This window comes from Gracilinanus agilis, chromosome 5, assembly GCF_016433145.1.
Source record: "Gracilinanus agilis isolate LMUSP501 chromosome 5, AgileGrace, whole genome shotgun sequence".
Classification (NCBI taxonomy): domain Eukaryota; kingdom Metazoa; phylum Chordata; class Mammalia; order Didelphimorphia; family Didelphidae; genus Gracilinanus; species Gracilinanus agilis.
The window spans coordinates 110535021-110559152 of record NC_058134.1 but is presented as its reverse complement, the minus strand read 5'-3'; the positions used below and the strand labels follow the sequence as shown (position 1 = coordinate 110559152).

Below are 24132 nucleotides of genomic sequence, written 5' to 3'. Positions count from 1 at the left end.
ATATTGCTTGAAAGCAAGCCTGCAACAGTGCAAAGGAATAATAGATTTTTCAAACTTTTTGGACCCCTGGCTGGGCAGTCAGTCCCAGATAACAGTGAGGCTGGGGTATTTCTGTGTACTGCTCTCCCACCACCTCCTGCAAACCAGGGGCTCAAAGAAAACTGGGGAATCCAAAGAAAGAACTTAGCAGCAAAAAGTCTAGGCTGGTGGCTTTCTGGGGGTTTGGGGGAGAGTGAAGCCAGACAAGCAGGGTCTGGGAATAGTGCAAGGTGTATGTGTGTGGGGGGGTGAGGGCGCAATGAAAGCAGAAATGGAGGAAAGGAAAACTTGGGTGTAGGGACAGAAGAGGAGCTGAGGAGACTGAATCACAGAATATTTGAGTTGGGAGGGACAGTCACCTGGGCGAACCCCCTTTTGCTTTTACCTGATAAGGCCCAAAGAGGTGGCCTGCCTGGCAGAGGTCCCTTGGGGAGTAAATAGCAAAGTCAGGAAGAGAAGTTGGATTTCCTGACTCGGGACTCCTTGGATCCTAGGTGGGAAGAGAGGAGAAGGCAGAAGGAAGGAATAAACAGCAGGTGGAATTTGCAATGGGTCTGCTCTCTTCCCTAGTCTGTCAGGATATTCTAGTGAAAAATCCCTATTTTCTCCATGAGTGGCTTCATTTGCTTTTGCCTCTTTGCAGTCAAGAAAAGAGACATCTTGACAAAGATCACCGTTTCTGAAGCAGAGGAGGCCACGTGTAATGCTATCCCACAAACTCTGGTAACTGGGACACCAGGAACCTCTTATTTCTCAGGGGAACAAATGAAAACCTCACCCAAAGTCCTCTTCTGATTCAGCCCCCACTGCTCCCCTCAGATCCTTCCAGCCCCTGCAAAGCCTCCGTGCTCTGTAACGCCGGCAAACAGAGGGGAGGACAGCTAGCCACAGAAATAAGGAGCAGGAAAAAAAGAAGGAAAGGGCCGAGCCAAAGATGACAACTACAGAGGGGCGGAGAGTCTATCCTGACTAGCCTCAGGCAGTTTCTAGGAGTAGCAGCAGAAGTAAAGGCTTCCACTGCGTCTGTAATCTGGTAAGGCACTAGGAGGGAATGATGTAAAACTAAGACTGTGACAGGTGTAATGGCTGTGCCGAGGAACACATCCCAGAGAGAAGGCAGCATCAGCTCTCTCGTTTCTCTCTCACACACACACTCGCACACGCACGCACACGCCTAGACAACCACATTTGTTACATGCCTATGTTATATCACTTTTTTGTGCAATCACATTGAAGAAGAATCTATTGGTATCACTGAAGTTGAACACAAAGTAAGACGGAAAGGGCTAGAGTGCTACATCCTACGTGGAGGCGGGGTGCAGGGGAGAGGCTCAGCTACCACTTCTGCCGCTGCCCCTACAGGGCTGGGGATCCAAAGGGAAAAGAAAACTCCAACGGAAAAGAAAACTCAGAATTTCAACATACATTATTAATGCCATTTTAGGAATAACATTGCTTAGGGATTGATCCAGAACGCTCAAAAAGGGAAAATCAGGCCCCTTCGGGAGCTCTTCGGGACAGCGAGCTTCTCCTGAACTGGACTTCCAAGCCCTCCAAATCCCGGTTTGGCCACCCCCTCGCCCGCCCCACCCGCTTCTCTTCGCCCCAGAACGGTCAATGCCAATGGACACCCTTGGAGCACAGCCTGCCGCTGGGGGGCGCTGCTGACCCTTCGGAGTTCTGGAAAAATCCCCATTTCTTATGCTCAATCGATTAAAAATCTATCGGTTTTCGGTTTCAGATGTCCCCGACAGCAGTTCCTTAAATGTCACTTGCCGTCATAAGAAAATAATCTTTCAAAAGTCTATAGGTAAAGTTCTTCCCACCGGGGCCCGTTCTGGGATCTTCCTGCTGCTCTCTTCTCCTTTCCATTTGGGTGCAGAATGGACACATGATTCTGTAGTTTTTGTTCTTCTTTTCTTTTTTCCCTTTTTCTTTTTAAAAATAAGAAACACAGAGTAATCTCCCCTCCTGAGTCCCTTCCTCTTCTGAAGTGTCTCTCCTCTGTCCTCTCCCTTCACTTCCTCGTCCACCCCTCCAGCTCCCTTCCCGGCCTTTCCGGGCGGGCGGGGCGGCGCCAGGGAGCCGCAGCCCGACCCCCTCCCTCCAAGGTGCTCCCTCCACTCTCCTCCTCCTCCCCGCCCCTCCCCGTCTGGGCTCCCCTTCCCCTGCCGGTGCTTAGATGTACGGGTACTGGTTGACCTTGGCCGGGCTCAGAGGGTATCCAGTGTAGACAGTGGAGGCGGGAGAGGCGCTGATGTAGGTCTGGTGGGCAAACTGCGCTTGGTACTGACTGGGGTGGATGGTGGGGGAGGGCAGCACGCGAGGCCCCATGCTGACGGGCACCTGGTGGACGATGCCGGCGGGGTAGGCGGTGTGCTGCACCGCGTGGCGCGCGGAGCCCTGGGAGGCCACGAGGTGGGCTACGGTGCCGCTGGAGCCCAGGGCGGCAGGGGCGGTGTACGTGTACAGGTGGGGCTGGGCGGGGAGGTGGGCGGCCGCGGCCAGGTGAGGGTGGACCGTGCCGTGGCTGGGGCTGTTGTGCGGGAAGGAGTAGGGAGCCTGAGCAATTGTCGGAGTGATGTAGGCCTGCTGCCGCCGGTGTGGTCCGGCCCGATCCGCGGGGATGTGCTGCTGGGCCTGAAAAAGAGAAGCCAGGGAGGCCGGCTCAGAGCCCAAGGCGGGCAGGAGAGGGGTGGAGGGGAGCGCTGCCCCAACCTCTCAGGCTCAGCCATCCATCCATCACAGCCCTCGACTGCCAGACCATCTTCTTAAAGCCCAAGACCGATGGGTTCTGCCTTTGCCCTCCCCCCAACAAAGCCCTGTGGCTCCTCATCAGAGGCAGGCTCAAATAGAAAACCTTGTTCTGCCCCCAAAGCTCCCCGGAAACTAAGTGATCTTTGTTCTCTGCCACTTGGGGACATAGCCTTCTTGCTGTTCCTCCAAAGGCCCCCCACTCCATCTCCGGCCTATAGCCATATTCTTGGGTGCCCCCATGCCCAGACCAGGTCAACCTGTATTGCCACTTGTTACTTTTCAGCCCCCTCTGACTCTGTGACCCCAGCTGGCAAAGATACTGTAGTGGTTTGCTTCTCCTTCTCCAGCTCATTTTATAGATGTGGAAAAGTAAGTGACTAAGGCTGAATTTGAACTCAAGTCTTTCTGACTCTGGGGTGGCCACCAGCAATTAATTAGGGAAGGAATCAAACACAAAACTTGGTCTGGAGGCATTTGCTTACCTGGCTGAGATTAAGAGGCTGCTGCTGCTGGAAATGTGGTCCTGGCCTCGGCTGCCTATAGGCGATGGCTCCGGATGAGTTCCCTGAAGAGTGACCATTGGTGGAGGTCACAATGCTGGAGGACTTGGACTTGTAGGAAGATGAGTGGTGACTGGTGTTGACTGTGAAAGAAAGGAAACAGGGCCTCTTGTGAAGTCCAGTTCCCAAGATTAGAAGCCCCCCAGGACATGGCCCCCCAAAAAAGATACTCAGGGTCAAGGATGCCTTCAAGTTAGCCTGGAATTTCTGAACCTTCGGATCACCCAGACTCATCCTTCTGATGGCAGAATTACTACCATTCTGTCTTATTTGAATTCCAACCTTCATCCTACTTTGGGGTGGACCGGCTACTGAATACAAGCGGGGAAATATCAGTGGAGGTCAAGGGACAAATTATTTCCAATTTATCCCACAGAAAGGGGAAATGACATAGTGTGGGCCGAGAGACCATAGCAGGGAAGGAGGCATCTGACAAGTATATCAGCTGGATGGCAAGACCAGTCAAGAGAGGAAGAAAAAGGCTGGAAAGCTCAGAAGGGCACTGGAGATGGGGAGGCCAGAGCTCCAGAAGAATGAGAGAACTGAGGAGGCCAATGGGTAAAACGGTTGGTTTAGGCAGGTGGAGTCTAGATTCTAGGAGGGCAGAGAATGATCAAGAATGGCACCAGGAAGTAGGGAAGCTCTCTTCCTAGGGCAGCGATTATTTTCTCTCTGCTTTAGATAGCAAGGGCATGGATCATAGATGTGTTTGAAATCAGAAGTAGAATTTGAGAGATTAATGATGGACCTAGTTCCCAATTAAGGAAGAAGGTGTGCCAGAAAGCTGGGAGGTTCTTGAACTGACCCCAGTGCTGTTCAAATAAAAGGCCCTTAATACATATTAATCTAATTTCTTGAATACTCAATGTTTAATAAATACTCAATTGAGAGGCAAAAATCCCAAAGAACCCCTAATACTTGTTTTTGAGTCATGACGACACTGTGACCCCAATTGGGGTTTTCCTGGCAGAGATACTGGTATGGTTTGCCATTTTCTTCTCTAGCTCATTTGACAGATGAAGAAGCTAAAGCCAACAGGGTTAAGTGACTTGCCCAGGGTCACAAGGCTAGTAAGTGCCCGAGATCAGATTTGAACTTGGGATAATAGGTCTTCCTAACTCCAGGCCAGGTACAGTGGATAGAGTGCTTCTGCCCCCATAGGAAGTTTCATACATCTAAAAAATCCCAACAAACCCAAGTTCTGTTTTCCTGTAACATCAGTAGAAAAGGAATAGATGTGGAGAGTTCTAGTCACTCTCTACATGCTATTTTAATCAGAGATAACTAAGCTGGTAAAGCACTATGAAGTGATAAGCTAAAATATTTTTTAAATCATTGCACTCCTTATAATGTTGGAATTATAAATGCCTGTAGATAGTCTGGGCATAATGTAGTAGCTAGAAAAATTGCCCTTGGATCCAGGAAGAGCTGGGCTTCAGTTCCACCCCTTCTAAATTCTGGGCAAGACACCTAACTTCTCTGTGGCCTTGGCTTTTACTGTAAGACTGTGAAGTTTCAGAAAAAAGGCGGTGACCCGCAGGGGTAGAAGTTCCTCACTGGGAACTCCTTATTCCAACAAACTCACAGGTCGGCTAAAACCCCCAAAATTAAAGGGGAGAAATGGGACTGAAAAAGGAGTCATATGGTTCTCTGGCACCAACCAGTGGAAGGAAGGGCTGGCTCCCAGACCAAGTAGAAGCCCTGTTCCATGACACAAAGATGATGGGGCCTGAATGAACAAAGGCAGCTGTCAAGTTTTCTGTGAGGAGGAAAAAAAAGTCCAAGTTGGAAGGAAGTATGAGAAGAAAATTTAAAAGACCCACTAATTTGTTCTGAGGATGAAGTTGAAAGAGTATAGTCAAAAGCGAACTGAATACAAATCTGAAGAAAGCTAAGTAGGGGATTATTTCATTTTATTTACGTTTATTTTTTATCTAGATTTGTTGCTTCTTGTGTTTTATAATTTTCTTGACCTAATACTTACATTTTCAGAACATTATAAAGATTCACAACCTCTACCTTAGAGTGATAATTTATATAAATGAACATTTGTATAAAATGAACAGACATTTCACAAAATGAAAAAATATCTCTAGGTCAGAGGTTCCTAACCTGGGATTCAAGTATAGATTTCAGAAGATCCATGAATTTGGATGGGGAAAAAATGGCATCTTCACTTTTTACCAATCTTTGGATTCTTTTATAATGTTATGTATTTAATCTATGTTTTTATAAAAATTCTTGGGAGGTAGCCATAGACATCAGCCAAAGGCATCCAAGACCCCCAAAAGAATAATATCCCCTGCTCTAGATCCTCTGAAAAGATCTTTAATGGTGGAACTCTTTGAAGCTAAGTGTGCTGGGAAGGCAAGAAGACTGAAGATCTAGGAGGACTCTCCACACACACATCCTGATGGGTTCTTTCCATTAACTCAAAGCTGCTCTTTTTATCTTGGAGGAGTTATCAATTCAGAGGGAAAAAGATGAAAAATGATGAGCTATCTAAAGTCACCAGAAAAGGGAGCTTTTCCTGACCATATTTTAAATCATTCAAAAGTGGGAGTATCAAGGAAGTAAAAGACACGAAATTCCTATTTTTACAAAAGTTTTGATCTCATTGGTTTTATATCAGTCATTTTTGAAGTAGTTTTCTCCCATGAAGTAAACTAACTTGACCCAAATCTGATAGCATTTGCAACAGTCCACAACTAATAGGAGGTTCTTGAAGTTTGTATTTTAATTAAAAGAACTGCCAGCCATGTAGAAAGAACTGTTGGTCAAAAGGAGGAGACAATTCTTAAACTGCATTGAAATAAATGGGAGTTAGAAGATTTAGGTCAGGTCCAGATTGTTGGGTGTAGAATTGATTGATAAGTTTGATAACTCAGTAGGTAGAAGGTGCTAAAGTGAATAATAGAGACCAAATTCTTGGTTTTAGGTGGATAGGACTAAGTTTGTCACCAAATTCCCAGGAATATTAACAGACAAGGATATGGAGTCTTCTATGGCCTTAATAGTTAAGAATGCCAATTGGCTGCTGATGAACAGAGACCAATGTGACAGCAAAGATCCATAATTCACAAAGAACAGAAAGGAAAACTAGGGAGTATATAAGGGAAGTTGGAGCCTTGCAATCAATCATAGTAGGTTCCTAGGATCCCAGATTTAGAGTTGAAAAGGATTTTAGAGGGTATCCAAATGTAACCAAATCATTTGACAAAGGAGGAAACAAAGACCTGGAGAGAAAAAGAAAGTGATTTGTTCAAGGTCATAGAAACAGTTCAGTTAGACCCTAAACCAAGCTCCTTTAACCCCCAGGCTGATGCTGCCTTTTTAGGTACCCCACATTACCTGCCTGCCTTTCTTTGGTTCAAATAAGAAAGAGCTATTGTGTACAAATGTTAGTTATATAAGTCCCATTTTGACAGACACATGTGACAAGAGTAAAGGGGGAGTCTGCAGGCTACTTGAGTAATTCATTCTGAATTAGGGCTCTACCTGGAAGTACATACACAATAGCTATCTTTGGTCTTATGATTGCATATTAGGTAAGCAGTTAACCAACTTTAATGAATCCATAGAGAGAAAAGATTAAATCTTCATGGGAAAGATTAGAAAGCTTGCTATGAGGTGAGCATGCTAGAAACTTGTACTGAATCTGGGGCTGTACTTATAGGAATGTTAATGATAAAGCAGCAACATGTGGTGGAGAGGGCCTTGGGCTCAGGAGCTGAGGCTGGGTTTCAAATCCCACCTCTGCCTCTCCTAAGGGCTGTGTTGAGTAACTGCCTTCCTAGCTCAGGCAATTTCCTGTTATTTTAATCTATTAATTTATAGAATGGTTGGTGGAGGAAATGAGGCCCAAATTTTAGTGTCAATCAGAAGCTAGAAGAACATAGTGTCACCAAACCAAAGAAGTGAACATGATGAAAGCCTAAAGGATTCTTTTATAGAACAAGTCTTCTCAACAAGAATTTTTCAAAGACCCAGGGTTGGCAAGAAAGAAATACATTTATTGAACAAGGTGTGATAAGACAGACTGTCATGGAATATTCCCTGAAGAATAAGAAGCATTTTAGGACCTCACAAGTACTTGATTGTACAAGAGAAATACAGGCCAACGTCACTGGAAATTACTCACAAATTGACCTGTGAAGCTCATCTACAAGGTGGTAAGAACAGATGACGCTTTTTTGGGGTAATTTTCTGCTGGTCTTGAATAACAAAGTGAGTATGGAATGACAAAAACAGGTGTGCCAGACTAAGTTACTCCACCCCTGGAGAGGCTCTTCACAGAATCAAAAGAATGTGTTTCCCTCCTTAAATCTTCTCAAAAGTGGGGGAAAACTCCAATATCCTTATAGCAGTGGGCTATGCCACAAGGCATTCAAAGGCAATGGTATAAACCTTTCTAGAAGCTCCTGTAGTAGCACATTCTTTTATGTAGGATTTCCTACTTATAGTCTGAGATAAACATTGCCTTTTAGAAGTTAATGCAAAGTCTGAAAATATAGTGCGGGTAAAGAAGTATGTGTACGTGCATGCCCGCACACACATATACACACATCCCATGACTCACATTTTCCTGCTTGTGTAATGATGATGATAATTCTGGGGACCATAAAGAAGGGGTAAATCTTACTTGTTTGATTATCTCCATTAGAATCTCCCAAATCCTTACCTTCTGCCTTAGAATTAATACTGTTCATTGGTTCCAAGGCAGAGGAGTGGTAAGGGCTAAGGATGAGGATTAAGTGCCTGGATCAGGGTCACACAGAAGTACCTGAGGTCTCCTTTGAGCCCAGGACCTCCTGTCTGTAGGCCTGGCTTTTACATTAAGCCACCCTTTTGATACCACTTCTGCAATTCCAGCAGAGATGCCCTCAATGTCAGTGTGCAGTTTTAGAATGCCACCACAAGGTGATGATAGTGCTGTGGTTTCAGGATTAAGGGCTGAACCTGCCTAATTTTGGGAAAGATTCTCGTAATGGATTTGGTCTTCAGTCTGGTGCCTGCTTCCCCATCCTATGACATATTTCAAAAGACTTAAAATACTGAGAACTACCATGTCATTGCAGACCAATAGAAACTGAGCAACATGTGTCTTCCACTCCATCCTATACAAGATAAACTGAGCCTCAAGATCCTGCAATCTTAGCCTTTGCCTCTGGTGGACTAGTTACTTATTAGGTTGCAATGAGAATTTTTTGGATCCTAAGCATCTATAATATATTCAACAACCCATTTTTCCTGTTTGCTCCTTCTCTTGCTCAGTAAAAAGGTACTCCTCCATGAAGTACCATCTTTCTATTCCAATTGTATTATTTAAGACTTTTTGTTCGAATTATTCAGAAATTCTCATCTCAATTAACTGAAAATGGAAGGAATCCTCTCCCCCATAACCAAGCACTTTCTCCCATTCTTCAGATTCCTTTTTTTTAAAATTGTTAGTAGGACATGTTACTCTTCCCTGTTATTTCTCCTTTTCTGCAGACAATGAGTGACACGGTGAGATCTCTTTTTCCTTTGTAAAGGAGGTCTACAGGCCCATATATATGATCTTTGCCAGTTCTCTAGGTCCCTTTTCCTTCCCTATTCTTGGGCCCCATTCCCATTTCAGGAAGCCACAAAAATTCCAGTAAGTATAACTTAATACCTCAATGGACCTGTGATCTCATCAATGTGTATATTCTGTCCAGTGACACAAGTTACAACCTCCTCAATCTTTGCCTTCTCATGCTTTGATGTATTTGTCTGTGATCTCCAATAAATCCTCCATCTAACATGCTAGAGCAGGGGTCAGCAACCTTTTTGGCCGTGAGAGCCATAAACGCCACATTTTTTAAAATGTAATTTCGTGAGAGCCGTACAGTGCTCACAGTGCGCTCCTGTAACAGCACCTGAAAAAAAATTGACTTTATGGCTCCTGCAGAAAGAGCCATACGTTGCCGACCCTTGTGCTAGAGGCTTTGACCTCTTCTAGATCTCTTAACTTTATGTGGGTACCTGTAGCATTTAGATTCTTCATTGCTCTTGCTACATAACCCACGGAAAACAAGATTATTAGGTCTGAACACATCAAGATAACTGAGGTTCTAGTGGCTAATATTCAACAAGATCTCATCTTTTTCTTTTGTAGATTCTTTATACTTGTCACTAACTTCTGATTAATGGAAGTTACAACTTCTTTGAGCCTCTGTTTGCTCATTTGTAAAATGGGGGTAATATATTTATCTCACATGATTATTTTGAGAATTTAATAGAATTACATAAAGCAGTACATGAAATCTTTTATTATTATTAACATTAGTAGTAACCACAAATGAATACATGGGCTCTTTTTACTGCTATATTTTTTGAGAACTTAGGAAAAGCTGATTAGGTTTAGCAAATGTGGCCCTAGCACTTAAGGTGCTGGGCCTGTCTACTAAGGTAAAAAGTTTCCTACTTAAGTTGGGAAGAATTACTTTGGGATTTTTTTCTTCCCCTGTGAATACAAGATCCTCTTCCTTTTTTTGGAATGTGTAACCCTTTTCTTTCCCTTTCTGGTTCTTAAGCCGTATGTTCTAGTGGGGTACACTGGCAGGCATGCATGTGTCTGATGTCGTAGGCTTTGCTAAGGATGGTTTTCTTTAGCAAAAGAAACTCTTGAGTGTTTCTAAACAGATGAAATGGAAGGAATCGGTTGAAGTTTCTGTATGTCTCACTAGTTCCTTGTAATAAGAGTTTCTTTCCTTTTCTCCTCCAGAGGACATGAAATCACATCTCTATCAGAATAGCTTAAAAACTCTATGTCTACCTTTCACCAACTCAAGACATGATGTTCCATATCCTTTACTCTGAGCTGGAACAGAGAATGGAGTGGGGCAGCCTCCATCTTTCCTCTTTTTTTATTAAGATGATCTGATTTAATTTTGTATATAATTATTTATTAAATAACAGTCTATTCAGTTGATTTCTCTCGGCAACTACCTTCTTTTATTTTTCTTTATTTTTTATTTTAATAAAATAAAACAAAATGTATTTATTTCAGATAAAGAATTTATGGATACCATATTTAAAACTGCCTGAATGAAAATTACGGCAATAGTTCTTTTGTTCTTGGCCAAGACTAAACAATACATAAACATTTTTCTCAGTTGGAAGTTAAAATTTTTTTTTAAAGTTTTTTTTTTTTAAAAGAGTAAGTTTAAAAACTGTGTAGGAGGGGGAACCCTATGTGATAAAGAAATAAACAGAAAATAAAGTGATTTCACCCTAAAAATGGAGTTACTTATGTAACTGCTTTATAAACAACATCAAGAACATTTTTTTTTTTAATAGGCAATGGGGGTCAAGTGACTTGCCCAGGGTCACACAGCTGGGAAGTGTCTGAGGCCAGATTGGAACCTAGGACCTCCCGTCTCTAGGCCTGGCTCTCAATCCACTGAGCTACCCAGCTGCCCCCAAGAACATTTTTAAAATGGTTCATGTAAATATGTCAGGTCGATAAAGGGATCCTTTTATTGAAGAACATCAGAAAAGAGACTGAGGAAATGTTAAACCTAAAGTTCGTAAGACTTAGGCCCTTGTCCCCAAACTGGGTTTAGTTACCATATGAATAGATTATAGAAATTGGAATATTATAATCCAAACCAAATGCTTAAAAAATGTCTTAAACAAATATTGCCCTAATTCTCTGCCATACCTTCTGCAAGTCCCATAAAATCTCTGGACCTTTGTTTTTTCCCTTGTAAAACAAAGAGATTGGATTAGATTTCCTCCAAGGTCCCTCCCAGCTCAGGACTGACAAGATCATCTCAATCTCAGATTCATACATATTTTTGTAAAGTGGTTGTAAATGAGGAAACAAAGCCAAAATTTGTGTCACTGATATCAGAAATATTGATTACTGCCTTACCATCTTGCACGGAGCTAAACACCAGGCTCATTCCAAAGGGTAGACAATAGGGTTTTTAAGTGGGCTATGGATATTTGCCATAGTTTAGAAAGATGACCATGTAGTTATGTTTAATTAGAGGGTAGAAAAACACATGGATGCCTTTATGCTAGTTTCTAGGCATTTAGCACACAGAATATACTGCACGCTGTGAGTGGATTTTAAAGGTGGTCGATGATGCTAAGTGCTATCTCCAAGTTCAGAATAACAGAATTTCAGAATCAAACAAGACCTCAGAAGCTAGCCAGGTTCAAGGAACCTCAGTTCAGGCCGGTATGTATCTCTCCATCATAGGACCTCAGAGGTGATTTGGTTAAATTCCTAAATTCCGTCTTTTGATGTTAAACTAACTTGACAAGCATCATACAGACAGGAAGTGGCTGAGCCAGTATCTGAATCCAGATGCTCGGCCACAGCATACTTCAGGTACAAAATGACATATCAGTTCCTTATGGGATAAAAAATGGAAACCACTAGGGACTGGCAAGCTGGAGCTGAAAGATGAGTTTGGTATTTGGGAAAGGCAGCGTTTCATGTGAACAAGGTATAGAAGTGTGCTTTAGTCTTCCTTGCAAAAATGAGGTTGATCCATTGTGGACTTTGGAAATCAATGGGCTGGGGAAAAAAACCACCCCAAAACATTAAAGGTTAATGATTACTGCTCTACTCTGCTATCTCTTGGAGTGATGATGGCCTCTGAATCATTGTGGATTCCATAGTATCCCACTGTAATATGTTTCAGAGTCAATGCTAATAAAAAAATTCTTTATTATTTAGTTACTTTTCATGTCTAAATAATATCCTTCCTGTAATTTATAACCTCTTCCTACTATTTATTCTTGGAGGCTCACTTTCCTCACCTGCAGAACGATGGGGTGGAATGTAAGTAACTGATTTCTGTGGTAACATCCAATTCTAATGCACGACTAGTCATTCTCCTTGTTACAATCAACCTTGGAAACTATAGTGAAGGGGAAACAACAGAGAATTCGAAAATCTCTAAAATCCCATCAGCTTTAACACTCAATGTATCTAGCTGTCTGCTTCCTTGTGTCAGAGAGGCAGCAGTTTCTGTTTGGGGGGATCAGAAGGGTATGCTGCCTTCCTTTTATCACCTTACTTCACATATTTTTCTACTGGAGTGGTTGGATGGGAATAGGCTAGCTGGACTGCTAAACTTATCTATAAGTTAACCCTTAGCTTCACTTTCTCCACACATTAGTTTTTTCCTTTTTCAAGACAGAGTCCCATTTAACCTCACATCATGATCCAAACCCTCCTAAAATGGAAGCATTAGAACAAGAGGTAATCTTCCTTCCCCAGACAGGTTTAATGTAAGAAATTATCTGGCTCCATTCTGTCCTCGCTTACCTGGGCCTTGAATATCTTGTTTGCCTATCTCTGAGCTACACATACTCCTAAGATGACTTTTGTTCACTTTGGAAACCCACTGTGTGAGATCTGATGCTTACCTGTGAAGAGTGCTGCTTGGTGATAGGAATGTTCAGCTATCCCAACCCACAGCATCACATCAGATTGTACTGAGCTATTCTTGTTTTGTTTTAGTTAGATGATGCCAAACCTTACTGATTTGGAATAAATCATAAGGAAGAAGGAAGAACAGTCTGAAATAGTGGTCTGAATTTTAAGGTAATTTTAGAAACTACAATTTTAAGTTCATATAGCAAGCTCTTGGCTAGGTAGGATTCTGACTTGCCTGTTTTACTATAATATATAATATATTTATGTATATATGTATTTATAATATAATAGATAAGAATTATGGGTGATATACATATTAATTATCTGAAAAGCAATGCTATCAAAATTTTTTGGCCTATGAAAAGTTTATCATTAATAGGATAAACAGTGCCTTTATAATCTTGTTTGACACTATTTCCTTAGGAAACCCTCTTTCATAGATCGTTCAAGATTAAGCTTCAACTGAATTTCCTAAATAGCACAAGTTTCCAATTAGTGGGCTCCAAATGAATGAGGTTTTGTTTGCTCATGCAATGAGTACAAGTCTAAGATGCTCCAAGAATACTTTCCCAGTGTAGGCTCTGCTTCACCATTCCTCCTTGCCCCCACCCTTCTCTCTCTGTCCACATATTGCACTCTTCCAAGTTTCCCATTTTGGTCAGCTAGCAGAAGAGAGAACTGAAGAAGCTACTAGAACTCTTGATTACCAGCACCGAGTCCCAGACTTTCCATATAATCCATAACAGAAAGCAGGAAAGCCAACCTTCCAGGAGACTTTCCTGTCCTGCCCCACATTACCTGGTACTAGGCTATCACACTCCACAACTTCGCTGGCCTGGGTTTTCAGGGGTGGCACAATAATAGTTCTGGGGTTCCCACTGCAATGGCTCTCCAGCGCCCCCTTGGGGTCATAGGTGTTTGCATTGTTGTGGCCTGTTCGATGCTGCATGGTGTAGGGGCTGTTGTTGCTGGAGGAATCAGAGTAAGGAGAATCATGAACCGTGACACAGCTGATGACATTTTTTCTTTGTTTGGAGAGAGTGCTGAAAACACAAGGAAGAAACGAGGAGGTACCATGAGAATGGCTGTAAAATAAAACATCCTGTCAACAACAATTATGAAGCTTCTCCCGAGTATAGGCTGTGAGGGGGAGAACCACAAAATAAGGAGACATAGCTCTTACCCTCAAAGAATGGGTAATTTAATAGTGCAGGTCAGGGCATAAATATTTAGGATTTTAAAAATCTTTATAGACTAGAACACTGGACCAAATCGGTAAGAGGAAATTTGATCACAGTAATGTAATGTTTTACATGTGGGTTAAAAAAATCAATTTCACACTAGATGGGGGAGGCGTGACTAAATAACAATTTATCTGAATAAGATCTTGGGATTTTAGTAAACTGCAAGCTCAACATCAATGAAGAGGGGATATAGAGGCCAAAGAAGCTACTGTGATCTTAAATTGCATTAAAATTATGAGAAGCATAGTGTATAAGAGATGGGCTAAATTTTCTTTTCAATTGTTAAAAAAATTAATTTTTTTTTACCATTTAATGTTTAAGGGTACAATGACCTTTACATCAATCATATTTTAAATCAGCAGTTCAATTCTACAATTTAAATTAGCAGTTCAATTCTGCAATACTTTAATAGAAATTGATTTAAATGATAAAGCCACTTTCAATGCTAAGACTTTCTTATTTGCATGAGGTCTGGGCTAGATTAAAATGAAATTATATCTTTGTTATAACCTGTTAAAGAGTATATTCAATGATCACTTCAAACTTCTAAAATTCCCTTGTCTGAAGTGGAAGTGTTCCCCAACCCAAAGGGGTAACAGCTTGCCTGTTAGTGAAGGTAACAATTTTAGTTTCTTAAGGCCATGAAATATAGCATTCCATAGTCTGGGAGAAAATAAAATAGGTAAGTCACTCATAGGCACACAGAATTGATCCGAAAGATGTATGACTGAAAAATGAGGTGATTTAGTCATAGAACAAGGATATCCATCAGGTGGCATTTTTCACCCTAGTTGTATGACTAGAATTCACATGAAGGCAAGACATGGAGAGCAGGCTTCCAGGATGTTGGGTAGAACCCCTTGTGGAGAGAACAGGAACAGGAATCATGCATGGGTGGGTTATGAGCTGCTCTGTTAGAAGGAAGACCTACACCAATGAGACCACAGATCCAGAAAAGAATCAAAGTGAAGCAAGAATGAAGCAAATCTAGCGAGGATATATTTGGCATACATGTTCTTTTAGATTATGTATATATACATATGTATAATTTAAGTATATTTATATTATGCTTTAGTTTATTTTGATTTGAGTATTTAGAATATTCAACCATGAGTATATTACACACATTTCCAGTTTTGCATGAAACATCTAAGTATTCAGAGTGTGGGAAAAGTTCCAGTGAATTAGTTTCTTAAGTTTTGTTTTCTGTCCATTTTAAATCCAGAAATTCTTACTTATACTTTACTTGTATATAGGAGTATGTTAAAGTCAAATATGAAGATACTAAAGAATAATTTTTTAAAGGCATGTAAATATTTGAGATTACAACTGAGAGTCCATTAGGCTTATGTACACTGACATTCTTGGGATTCATTCTGCCACTGTGCCTAATTATTGTTGATGGTTTATCAATTCCATTATGAGTTAGTTTAACAAAAGAAAGACAGAGATAAGGAGAGGGTGACAGAGAGGTTTGTTGAAATGGCCTTGATAGCATGCCACTCCTGAATATAGAAAATATAGCTGCTACAGTTCATTGATTGCATTATGTTGTCATGGCAATGGATGATTTTTGAATGATAAAAAGGAAATGGATAGCAAAGAGTAAAGAAATCAGTCTCAGTGATGGAAACAACTCCAATAGAAATAAACACATCAAACAGAAGAAAGCAGCTATTCAAACTACAGAGGTGGCCTAGCCCCTTCTACATCCCTATTCCTCTTTCCCCTAGCCTTTTGCAATTCCTATATCCTCCTCTCCCTATCTTTGTCTGCTTCTACCTCCAGAAAGCACTCTGGTTCATAAATACAACTCTTTCTTCATATCGTGCCCCTTGCCTGGGATGCCCTTTTTCCTAATCTCTATATTACTTTCTTCGAGCAATAAGCACAAATTGGTTTGAGTGAAGAAACCCTCCCTGACTACTCTTATACCACTTTAATTATTCCCTAGCTTTATATACAATTTGTACTTTATTTTCCATCTTGAGCTTGTTTTTTAACTGCTTTTTTTATCTTTTGTCTCTTAGAGCTAGTTCAGTACAAGGAAAAAAGAGCACTTTGAAATGTGAAAACCCAGGCTTTGGTCGAAACTTTTCAGTGTCCATTAGTGAGATGACTGAGTTTCAGTTTCTTCACCTATAAAAGAAGCACGCATATACTAATGATAAAGTCTAGCATAGTGCTGCAATAAGGATCTGGTAAAACAATGGATGCAAATTATGATTATAGTGTGATACACACAGCTTAATAAATAATACTTTTAAGATCTAAGATCTTTGTCCTGGTTCACATAGAGGCAGTATGAAAGGATAGGGGTCATTAGCTTTGTGAATTATCCTACATGCATCCCACTGGCACTCTCACAAGAAAGTTGTATCCTTTCAGCTCTACTGTATGTTTTGGCAAAACCCTCAGACCTAGAAATGAACGATCAGTTTTTGTCATTGATAGGGAAAACTGGAAGTTTCTATTTGAGGCCAGCTTTTAAATTTTAATTTAAGAAAGGACATACTTAAATAATAATCTACTTATATACTGAGCCAAATATCTTCTAGTCAGTTTTTTTTTTTTTAAATAACCTCTAGCCAACCAAAGCAATACTTTCAATTCAGCTTTCTAGGGAATAAAAGAATTGAGAGATTGGAAGGAACTGTGAGAGGCCATCTAGTCTTTATTCCCCTGCCTTGTGTCAGAACAACATCTAAGCCACCAAATGGAACACTGTTTTCTAATCTTTCAGTTCATGACACAATCCTCTTCTATGTTCCCTCTTTGGCCTCTGCTATCCAGATGCCTGTCCAAGAAACCTCCTCTTTTCCTAATAACAATTTACATTCACATAAATTATCTTCCTTCTACCATGGTAACTACTCTTTCCATTCCCACCTTCTCCTTCCCCACCAAATCATCTACCTTTCTGGCCAAAAACTGACACGAGGGAACAAGGAAACCCAGGGCACTGCAGCTCATCAAAGACATCTTTGTAACCTGCTACAGTGTCCTGATCCCCTCTGGTGGGGAAACAGTCATGGAGAGTGGCTCCTCTCTTCACAACATGCCTGATAGCTCTAATCAACTTATCACACAGCACTCAACAAACTCTTAATAATAATACTACGTCTGAGTCAGCTAAACAAAACTGTCTCATGTGTTGTCTGGATAAAAGTTAGATGTATTTTTTCCTACTTCTAATAATTGTGAGAATATATTGCTTCTTCAAACTAGGGCATAATATATAGTTCAAGCAACACTGTTGTGGCTAATAGCAAATATTCATTTAGTCATTCAACAAACATTTACTGAGCTTAGCCTTCTATTTTGTGCAAGGGGGTAGGAATGTAAAAGAAACAGAAACACAATCTTTTTCATCTCCAAGAAGTTTACAGTTGAGTTACAACAATTAAAAGGTAGGAATTCAAGGAGTTGTATAGCTGTGGGTGGAAATGTTTCAACGTGGGAACTGGTTCTCCTGTTGGGCTTGCCTTTGTCCAAATGGTTGTTTTTGCCCTATGGAGGAAGATTTTGTTTAGCTAAAAAGATTTGAGTTGGCAGAAATTTCCTTAGTTTTCTGCTCTCCCTCCCCTAATGTAGTTTGCTTCTAGAGGGGTAGTTAGGTGGCTCAGTGGATAGAAAGCCAGGCTTAGAGAGGGATGTCCTGGGTTCAAATGTGGCCTCAGACACTTCCTCACTGTGTGACCCTGGGCAAGTCACTTAACCCCCACTGCCTTACTGCTATTCTGCCTTTCAACAAATCCACAGAATTGATTCTAAGACAGAAGATATGGGTTAAAAAAAGTAGCTTGCTTTTCTAACTTTTATAATCAGCACAAAGCAAGATGGGGCCATGTTACGGACCAAATTATTCACTATTTTTGGATAGCCTCACCTTGTGTAGATTTAGTAATTATGGTATTCTCCTAACTTCACAAAACTTTCCCTATTAAAGTTTTTTTCTTACCTTAAAAACTTTGAAGGAGAAGCCAAAACAATGGCCCAAATGGTCTAGATGACCTCTAAGGTCCCTTCTAGTTCTGAATCTGTATGAGGCTGTTCTGAGGGTGGCATGGGAGAGATGTCCCATGGGACAGATCTCAGAAAGGTAAAACTGACAGGTCTTGACACTAGATTGGTTTCAGGGGAGTGAGAGAGTAAGAAGTCTAGGACGATGCCTGGTTTAGAGCCTGTGAGACTAGGAGGATTATGGTATTACATTACAACATTAATAGGGAAATTAGAAAGAGAGGTAAGGTTAGTGGGAAAGAATGATTTCAGTTTTGTTAGATATTCTGAATTTAAAATGTGTGCAATGCATCAGGTCAAGATATCTAATAGGTAGTTGAAGATGTAAAACAAAGTTAGCAGAAAGGTTAGGGCTGCAGAAGCAGATCTGTGGATCATCAGCATAGAAATGATAAATGATCAAATGATAACTGGGGAGCAATGAGATGACCTAGTGAAATAGTATAGAGGGAGAAGACGGCCCAGCGCAGAGCTCTGTAAGACAGCCATGCTCAGAGGATGTAACCTGGAAGAAGCTACAGCAAAGGAGCCTGAGCAGTAGCAGTCAGACAGGAAGGAAGAGAACCAAGTGAAGAGCAGTCACAAAAACCTATAAAAAGAAAATATCAAAGAAAAAAGAGTGATTGACAGTGTTAAAGACTATAGAGAGGTCGAGGAGGATGAAGATTGAGAAAAGGTCATTAGACTTGTCAGTTAAAAGATTGTTTAGTCACGTTAGAGATAGCAGTTTTGGTTGAATGACGATGTCCGCGGCACATCAGTAGGCCTAAAGGCAGTAGATGGTGGGAATGATCCCACTTGCAAAGTTGAGGCTTTGCAGGACAAGTTTGGTGATAATATAAGGAACCCAGAGAAAAGGGCTGTGTATGGGAAAGTGGAAACCCTCACAAATTTAGTCATAAGGACCTGGGTTCAAATGCTGGCTTTACCACTTGCTATCTGTGTGACATAAATTAATTTTATTGGGCCTCAGTTTTTTCATTTGTACAGTGAGGGAGTTGGATTAGATCAGATTTTAAATCTTCCTGATTTTAAACACCATCAAGTCCTTGTTGCAAGTATGTCTAGAACATATGATTAGACAAGCTGAGAGCTGGCATCAGGGGCTAGAATTCTAAAATGTGGGAAAAGACTGAATGTTGACTGGTATATTTTCAAGATGGCCCCCTAAGAGTCTCATGCCAGATATATATTATAAAATTAAATATAGTCCCCCTGGGTAATAAGACTTCTCTAGCTTCCCCCCTGTCCCAAAGGGAGCTATCATCAAAAGGTGGTTTCCAATTCTAATAGAGGTTACCTACTTAGGGCTAGGTTTAAAAGACCGGGCTCTGGAGGGCTATATCATTAGATATTGCAAGAAACTTTTCAGAGACAGTCTTGCACAGAAAGGAGTGCCAAGGCATGTGGATGTGAGCCATTCATTTGCCTCTTTTTGGTTCTTGAAGTCTTATAGCACCTATCAGCAGTGCAGAGGGCTCTCTTGTTTGTGGAAAAGCACGAATGGTGGAATGGAAAACCTGTCAGGGGTTTTAGAGGCTGCTCCTGAAATCAGAAGTCAGGTTACTGGGTTGGGAGCATAGAATGGGATCTGGGAGGAAGCCGATACAGAAATAAGAAATGAGGTAAATGACAGAGAAGCTTAGAATTAGATTAGCAAGCAAATTTAGTAATGGAGACCATGAGAGGTAGCATCATACTAGATGGGGCACAGGACTTGAAGTCAATCAAGAAGACCTGAGTTCAATTCCCAACTCAGGCACTTATTGGCCATGTGAAACTGGGCAAATCTTGTCACCTCTTTGTGTTTCAACTATAAAATGAGGTGCTTGCTCTCAATAGCCTCTCAAGTCTCTTCCAGCTCAAAAACTATAATCAGACTAGCTAAGCCAAGGCCAAAAATATCAGACGTCAGAAGTAGGAGGAACATACATGAGTTTGCAAATAATATGCAGATACTACCAGCTGACTTAATGAATCTTAAATACATGGTAGAGTCTCTTCTTCCCTTTGTCTCTGGCCAACAGAGTAATCCCTGTACTTCTTGCTGACCTGTATTCCCCAAGAGTCCTGATACTAGAGGACTTTTTACCTTCTGTTGTATTTAAAGAAACTATGACCACCACAATGGCTTCTTTTCATTTTTTTAAGTTTAATTAATTAAGAATATTTTCCCATAGTTACATGAATAGTTACATCATGTTCTTTCCCTCCTTTCTCCCTCACCCCCCACCCCTGTAGAATGGCTTCTTTTCTAATTGACCACAAGGGTGGAGTTTGATTGCTTTTTCAGTGTGTTTGGCATACATTTGACCTGTGTTTCCAATAAGGGATTTTTAACTATCCTGGCATTACCTGAGTGTCAACATGAATTTCTGGATGTCTCAGTTTACCCTTACTTTTGAGAAACTCCAGTACTAAGCACACCTATTTTGATTTGAATGTTAAGCACCTTTTTTGGTTTTGGAAGCTTCTCTACTGGATGATAGTTTCCTTTCCAGAAGTCCAGTTTCTGAGTTTGAGCTTTGTCTTTAATTTGTTACAGCTGTTTCCTAATGCCATAGCTGCTGAATAGGACGTTTATGTTTAGTCTTTCTAGGCTTCCCAAAAGGTATAAAGACTCTCTTAGGTCCAGTATCTCTCTGCAGTTGGCACTAAGAGCTGTGTCTTCTTCAAGGGATATGGTTCCCAGAGACTCAGAGCCTTTGGTTCTGTATGGAATTTCATTTATGACTGTGTGGTGGCCAGACTGATGATCCTATCTCTTTTCCTTAAAAAGTGGGTTTTCTGGGGCAGCTGGGTAGCTCAGTGGATTGAGAGCCAGGCCTAGAGACAGGAGGTCCTAGGTTCAAATCCAGCCTCAGACACTTCCCAGCTGTGTGACCCTGGGCAAGTCACTTGACTCCCATTGCCCACCCTTACCACTCTTCCACCTATAAGTCAATACACAGAAGTTAAGGGTTTAAAATTTAAAAAAAAAAAAAAAAGTGGGTTTTCTGACTATTTGGAAGTTTTGTATTTATTTCCAAGTTAACATGAGTAACCTAGTTATCTTTAAGCTTTCTTTTAATTTGTCTTCCTAAATGGCTACATTATTACAATTCCTACAGTTGATTTCTACAGTTGATTAACAGCATAATTATATACTTTGACTTTTCTTCTCTAGTCAGAATCCTAAACTTAGTCAAGTTAGGATCACAATTACATAGCTGTTCACCCATGGACACAACTGAACTGTTTCTTGTCCCTCATAAAGAATCAAGTATTGTATTTTTGCTTTCTTTATGGGGTTTAAAATTACTTTCCCAGGAAAAGTCTTCTCTAAAAAAAAAATCTTACCATATCTGATCTTGATAATTTGTTCCACTAATTAATCTTTGGATAGCTGAAGTACTCCATTGTTACTACTAGGCTGAATTCTGTAGCTTCTTCCACCTTATTTAATTCTTTCAAGATTATTCTCATTAGGTTGGCCAGTATACAGATCCCAGCATCTATGGCTTGTGGCTTGCTCTAATTTTTTTCTGGTCAGAGACCATAATCTATTACCCATTAATTAAGCATGAAATCTTCAATTACAGACATTCTTCTGTCATTGGTTATTTTTCCACAGTCTTCCAAGTGCCAAATATATCAAGGTCCTTGACTTGTTGCTAAACATTCCAACTTCAACTCGGTTCAACAAAAATTTATTTCATGTAAGACTATGGAAATACAAAAATTAAAAACCCCAAACCAAACCTAACACAGTTCCTACTTTCAAGGAATTTATATCCTAATGGGGAGATAATACATACACACAAATCAGTATAATATGAGGGAAAATGTGATGGAAGTAAAAAAAGGATCTAGAAAGGATGCTCCAGGAAAATTTGAAGGAGGATTTTCAAATAGGAAAGATTCAACAAGATTTATGAGGAGGTGGCACCTAATTTGTACAATAAAGGAAATGAAAGATTCAATAAGCAAAGATAAGGAAGGATATTTTCCACGAATAGGTGATATACATGTATATATACACACACATACACACACACAAATTTATTTACTAATTTTAAAATAGCTTTTTTGGACGGGTGGGATGATGGCAGAAACTGTGTTTTTATCCAGGCTGGAAGTGTGGCAGCCACTTATGGGCTTAATTCCACTACTGACTGGCACAGAAATTTCGATTTAGTCTATTTCTAACCTAGGCTGATTTGTCCCTCCTTTAGGCAGCCTAGTGCTATATTTGAGAATATATATTATTCTCAGAGGCTATATTAGTGCCATTTTTAGTATATAGGCACCCAACTGGCTTTAACCCAACTCCAGCTCAGAACTCCTTAGTTCAAGTGACCTACTAGTTTCAGCTACCCCAGTAACAGGGATCACAGGTGTGTGCTATCAGGCCTGTTAATAAATTGCTTTTACAAGTGCTTAGAGTTGGGGGAAGAATAGGATGTTATCAAAGAACAGTGAGCTTGGTTGGAATACAAAGTGGGCAAGGGAAGTGAGATGTGGTAGGGTAATATCAGATTGAAGAAGGCCTTAGATATAAGGAGTTTATATTTTATCTTGTAGATAACAGGTCTACGAAGGAGAAAATTAAATTTGTTCATTAAGAAGATTTTTTGGGTAGATTTTATGAAAGATCAATTGGAGAGGAGATAAAGTGTGAGACAGTTGCAAAGGATACTATGGAGAAAAGCTAGATGGGCTTTGGCAGCTAGAAGAATGTTGGGTAGCAAGATAGAAAGAAAAGAGAAAGATGAATACAAGGTTTTGTGCTTGGGTGACTGGGAAAATAGTAGTGGCAGCAACAAGGAAGATTATGATCACTTTAATTTTTATTGCTTTTAAGATTAATGTATAAGAATATATAAGCTTTGACTTTAAGTTCTGGTCATTTCTCATGCCTGTCAATTGTCTGACCAGTGGGCAGTGTACAGATCTCAGACAGAAAGGAGCATGGATGGATGCTCTGTTAGAGAACATGTTTGTCAAAACAAATTGTCTTTTAGTTGCTAGTCTGGAGCTTGTTGCCTTGTCTCTTCTTGAGCTCCTTTTAGTTTGTCCTAATAGTATTCCTAATCTAGATTCCACTTCCCAAATAGTTGAGCTAGTCCTCTACCCATTGACTCCTATTTTTACTGCCTTCTTTGGCTTGGCAACTCTATTCTCCTGAACTTTGGTTTAATTCCTGATGAATAATAATTAATAATCCAATAAATTGCCTCTTCCTGCTTCTGATAGCTATCTTCTGTCCCAGCCCTGTCTTCTTTTTACCTCTTCCCATCACCCCTTCTTTCTGATTGCTAACCTTGACCTAGATCCTCCGGGAAGCATATGGCAGGTAGATTAATTTTACCCTGCTCATCAGTTAGAGGATGAGGAGAAGCACTACTGTAGTGTAAGTAGTCCTAGATCTGATGTAGGGGAGAGGAAACCCATTTGGGACTGTACTCTTTATTGCCTGGGAGACCTTGGACATTTCATATTCCTTCTCTGGGCCTTAGTTTACTTGTTTGTAAAATAAAAGTTTTGGATTAAGTGACCTCAAAGATTCCTTCTAGCTATAGTGGATATATATGTGATTCTGCTCGATTGTTTTGTTATTTTCTAGTTGTGCACAACATGGATGACACAGAGTTGTGTGCTTCCCACTGTAAACAATGATGCATATCTGTGAGAAAGCTAATCAAGTTTAGGGATGCGATTTTCCACCTTGGAACTGAACCCATAACCTGGTTGGTGGGCCCTAGGGATTAATCAGGAGGGAGACTTGGCAGAGGGAAAGGGAGAATATGCCAGAAGGTTAAGTTCTAGAATCAGTGTATGTACCTTTGTTAAGATCAGGATTGAAGAGAGAAGGGGTCTGGGGGTAGGTTCTATTGTGGAAAGCTAAGGATGGCCATAAATAAACATGCTTAGCTTGGTTTTATGAGTGACAGATAATTGGTAGGTCCCACATTGGGGCAGCTACAGCCCAAGTGCATTTTAACCAATCACTGTGATATTTTGCAATGATGGATGAATTACAAGAGTGAGCATTTATTATCCAATCAAAATGATGTGACTACTAATGGAGCATGATTATAATGTTGTA

At 40.8% G+C, this 24132-nt stretch overlaps 1 protein-coding gene across 4 annotated transcripts in view; it reads right to left on the bottom strand.

The window, feature by feature from the left end:
• Positions 1–1447: 1447 nt before the first annotated feature.
• Positions 1448–24132, bottom strand: part of HIPK2 (homeodomain interacting protein kinase 2) — a 166901-nt gene continuing 144216 nt past the window's right edge. For 2 of the 4 annotated variants that reach the window (XM_044679574.1, XM_044679575.1), the window contains exons 12-15: positions 13576–13820; positions 3662–3664; positions 3279–3439; positions 1448–2679 (exon numbers count right to left, since the gene is read on the bottom strand). In XM_044679574.1, coding sequence (XP_044535509.1) covers positions 2218–2679; positions 3279–3439; positions 3662–3664; positions 13576–13820 — 871 coding nt within the window. In that variant the 3' untranslated portion in view covers positions 1448–2217. The remainder of the gene's footprint in view (positions 2680–3278; positions 3440–3661; positions 3665–13575; positions 13821–24132) is intronic. The other 2 variants (XM_044679573.1, XM_044679576.1) reach the window with 1 other exon arrangement.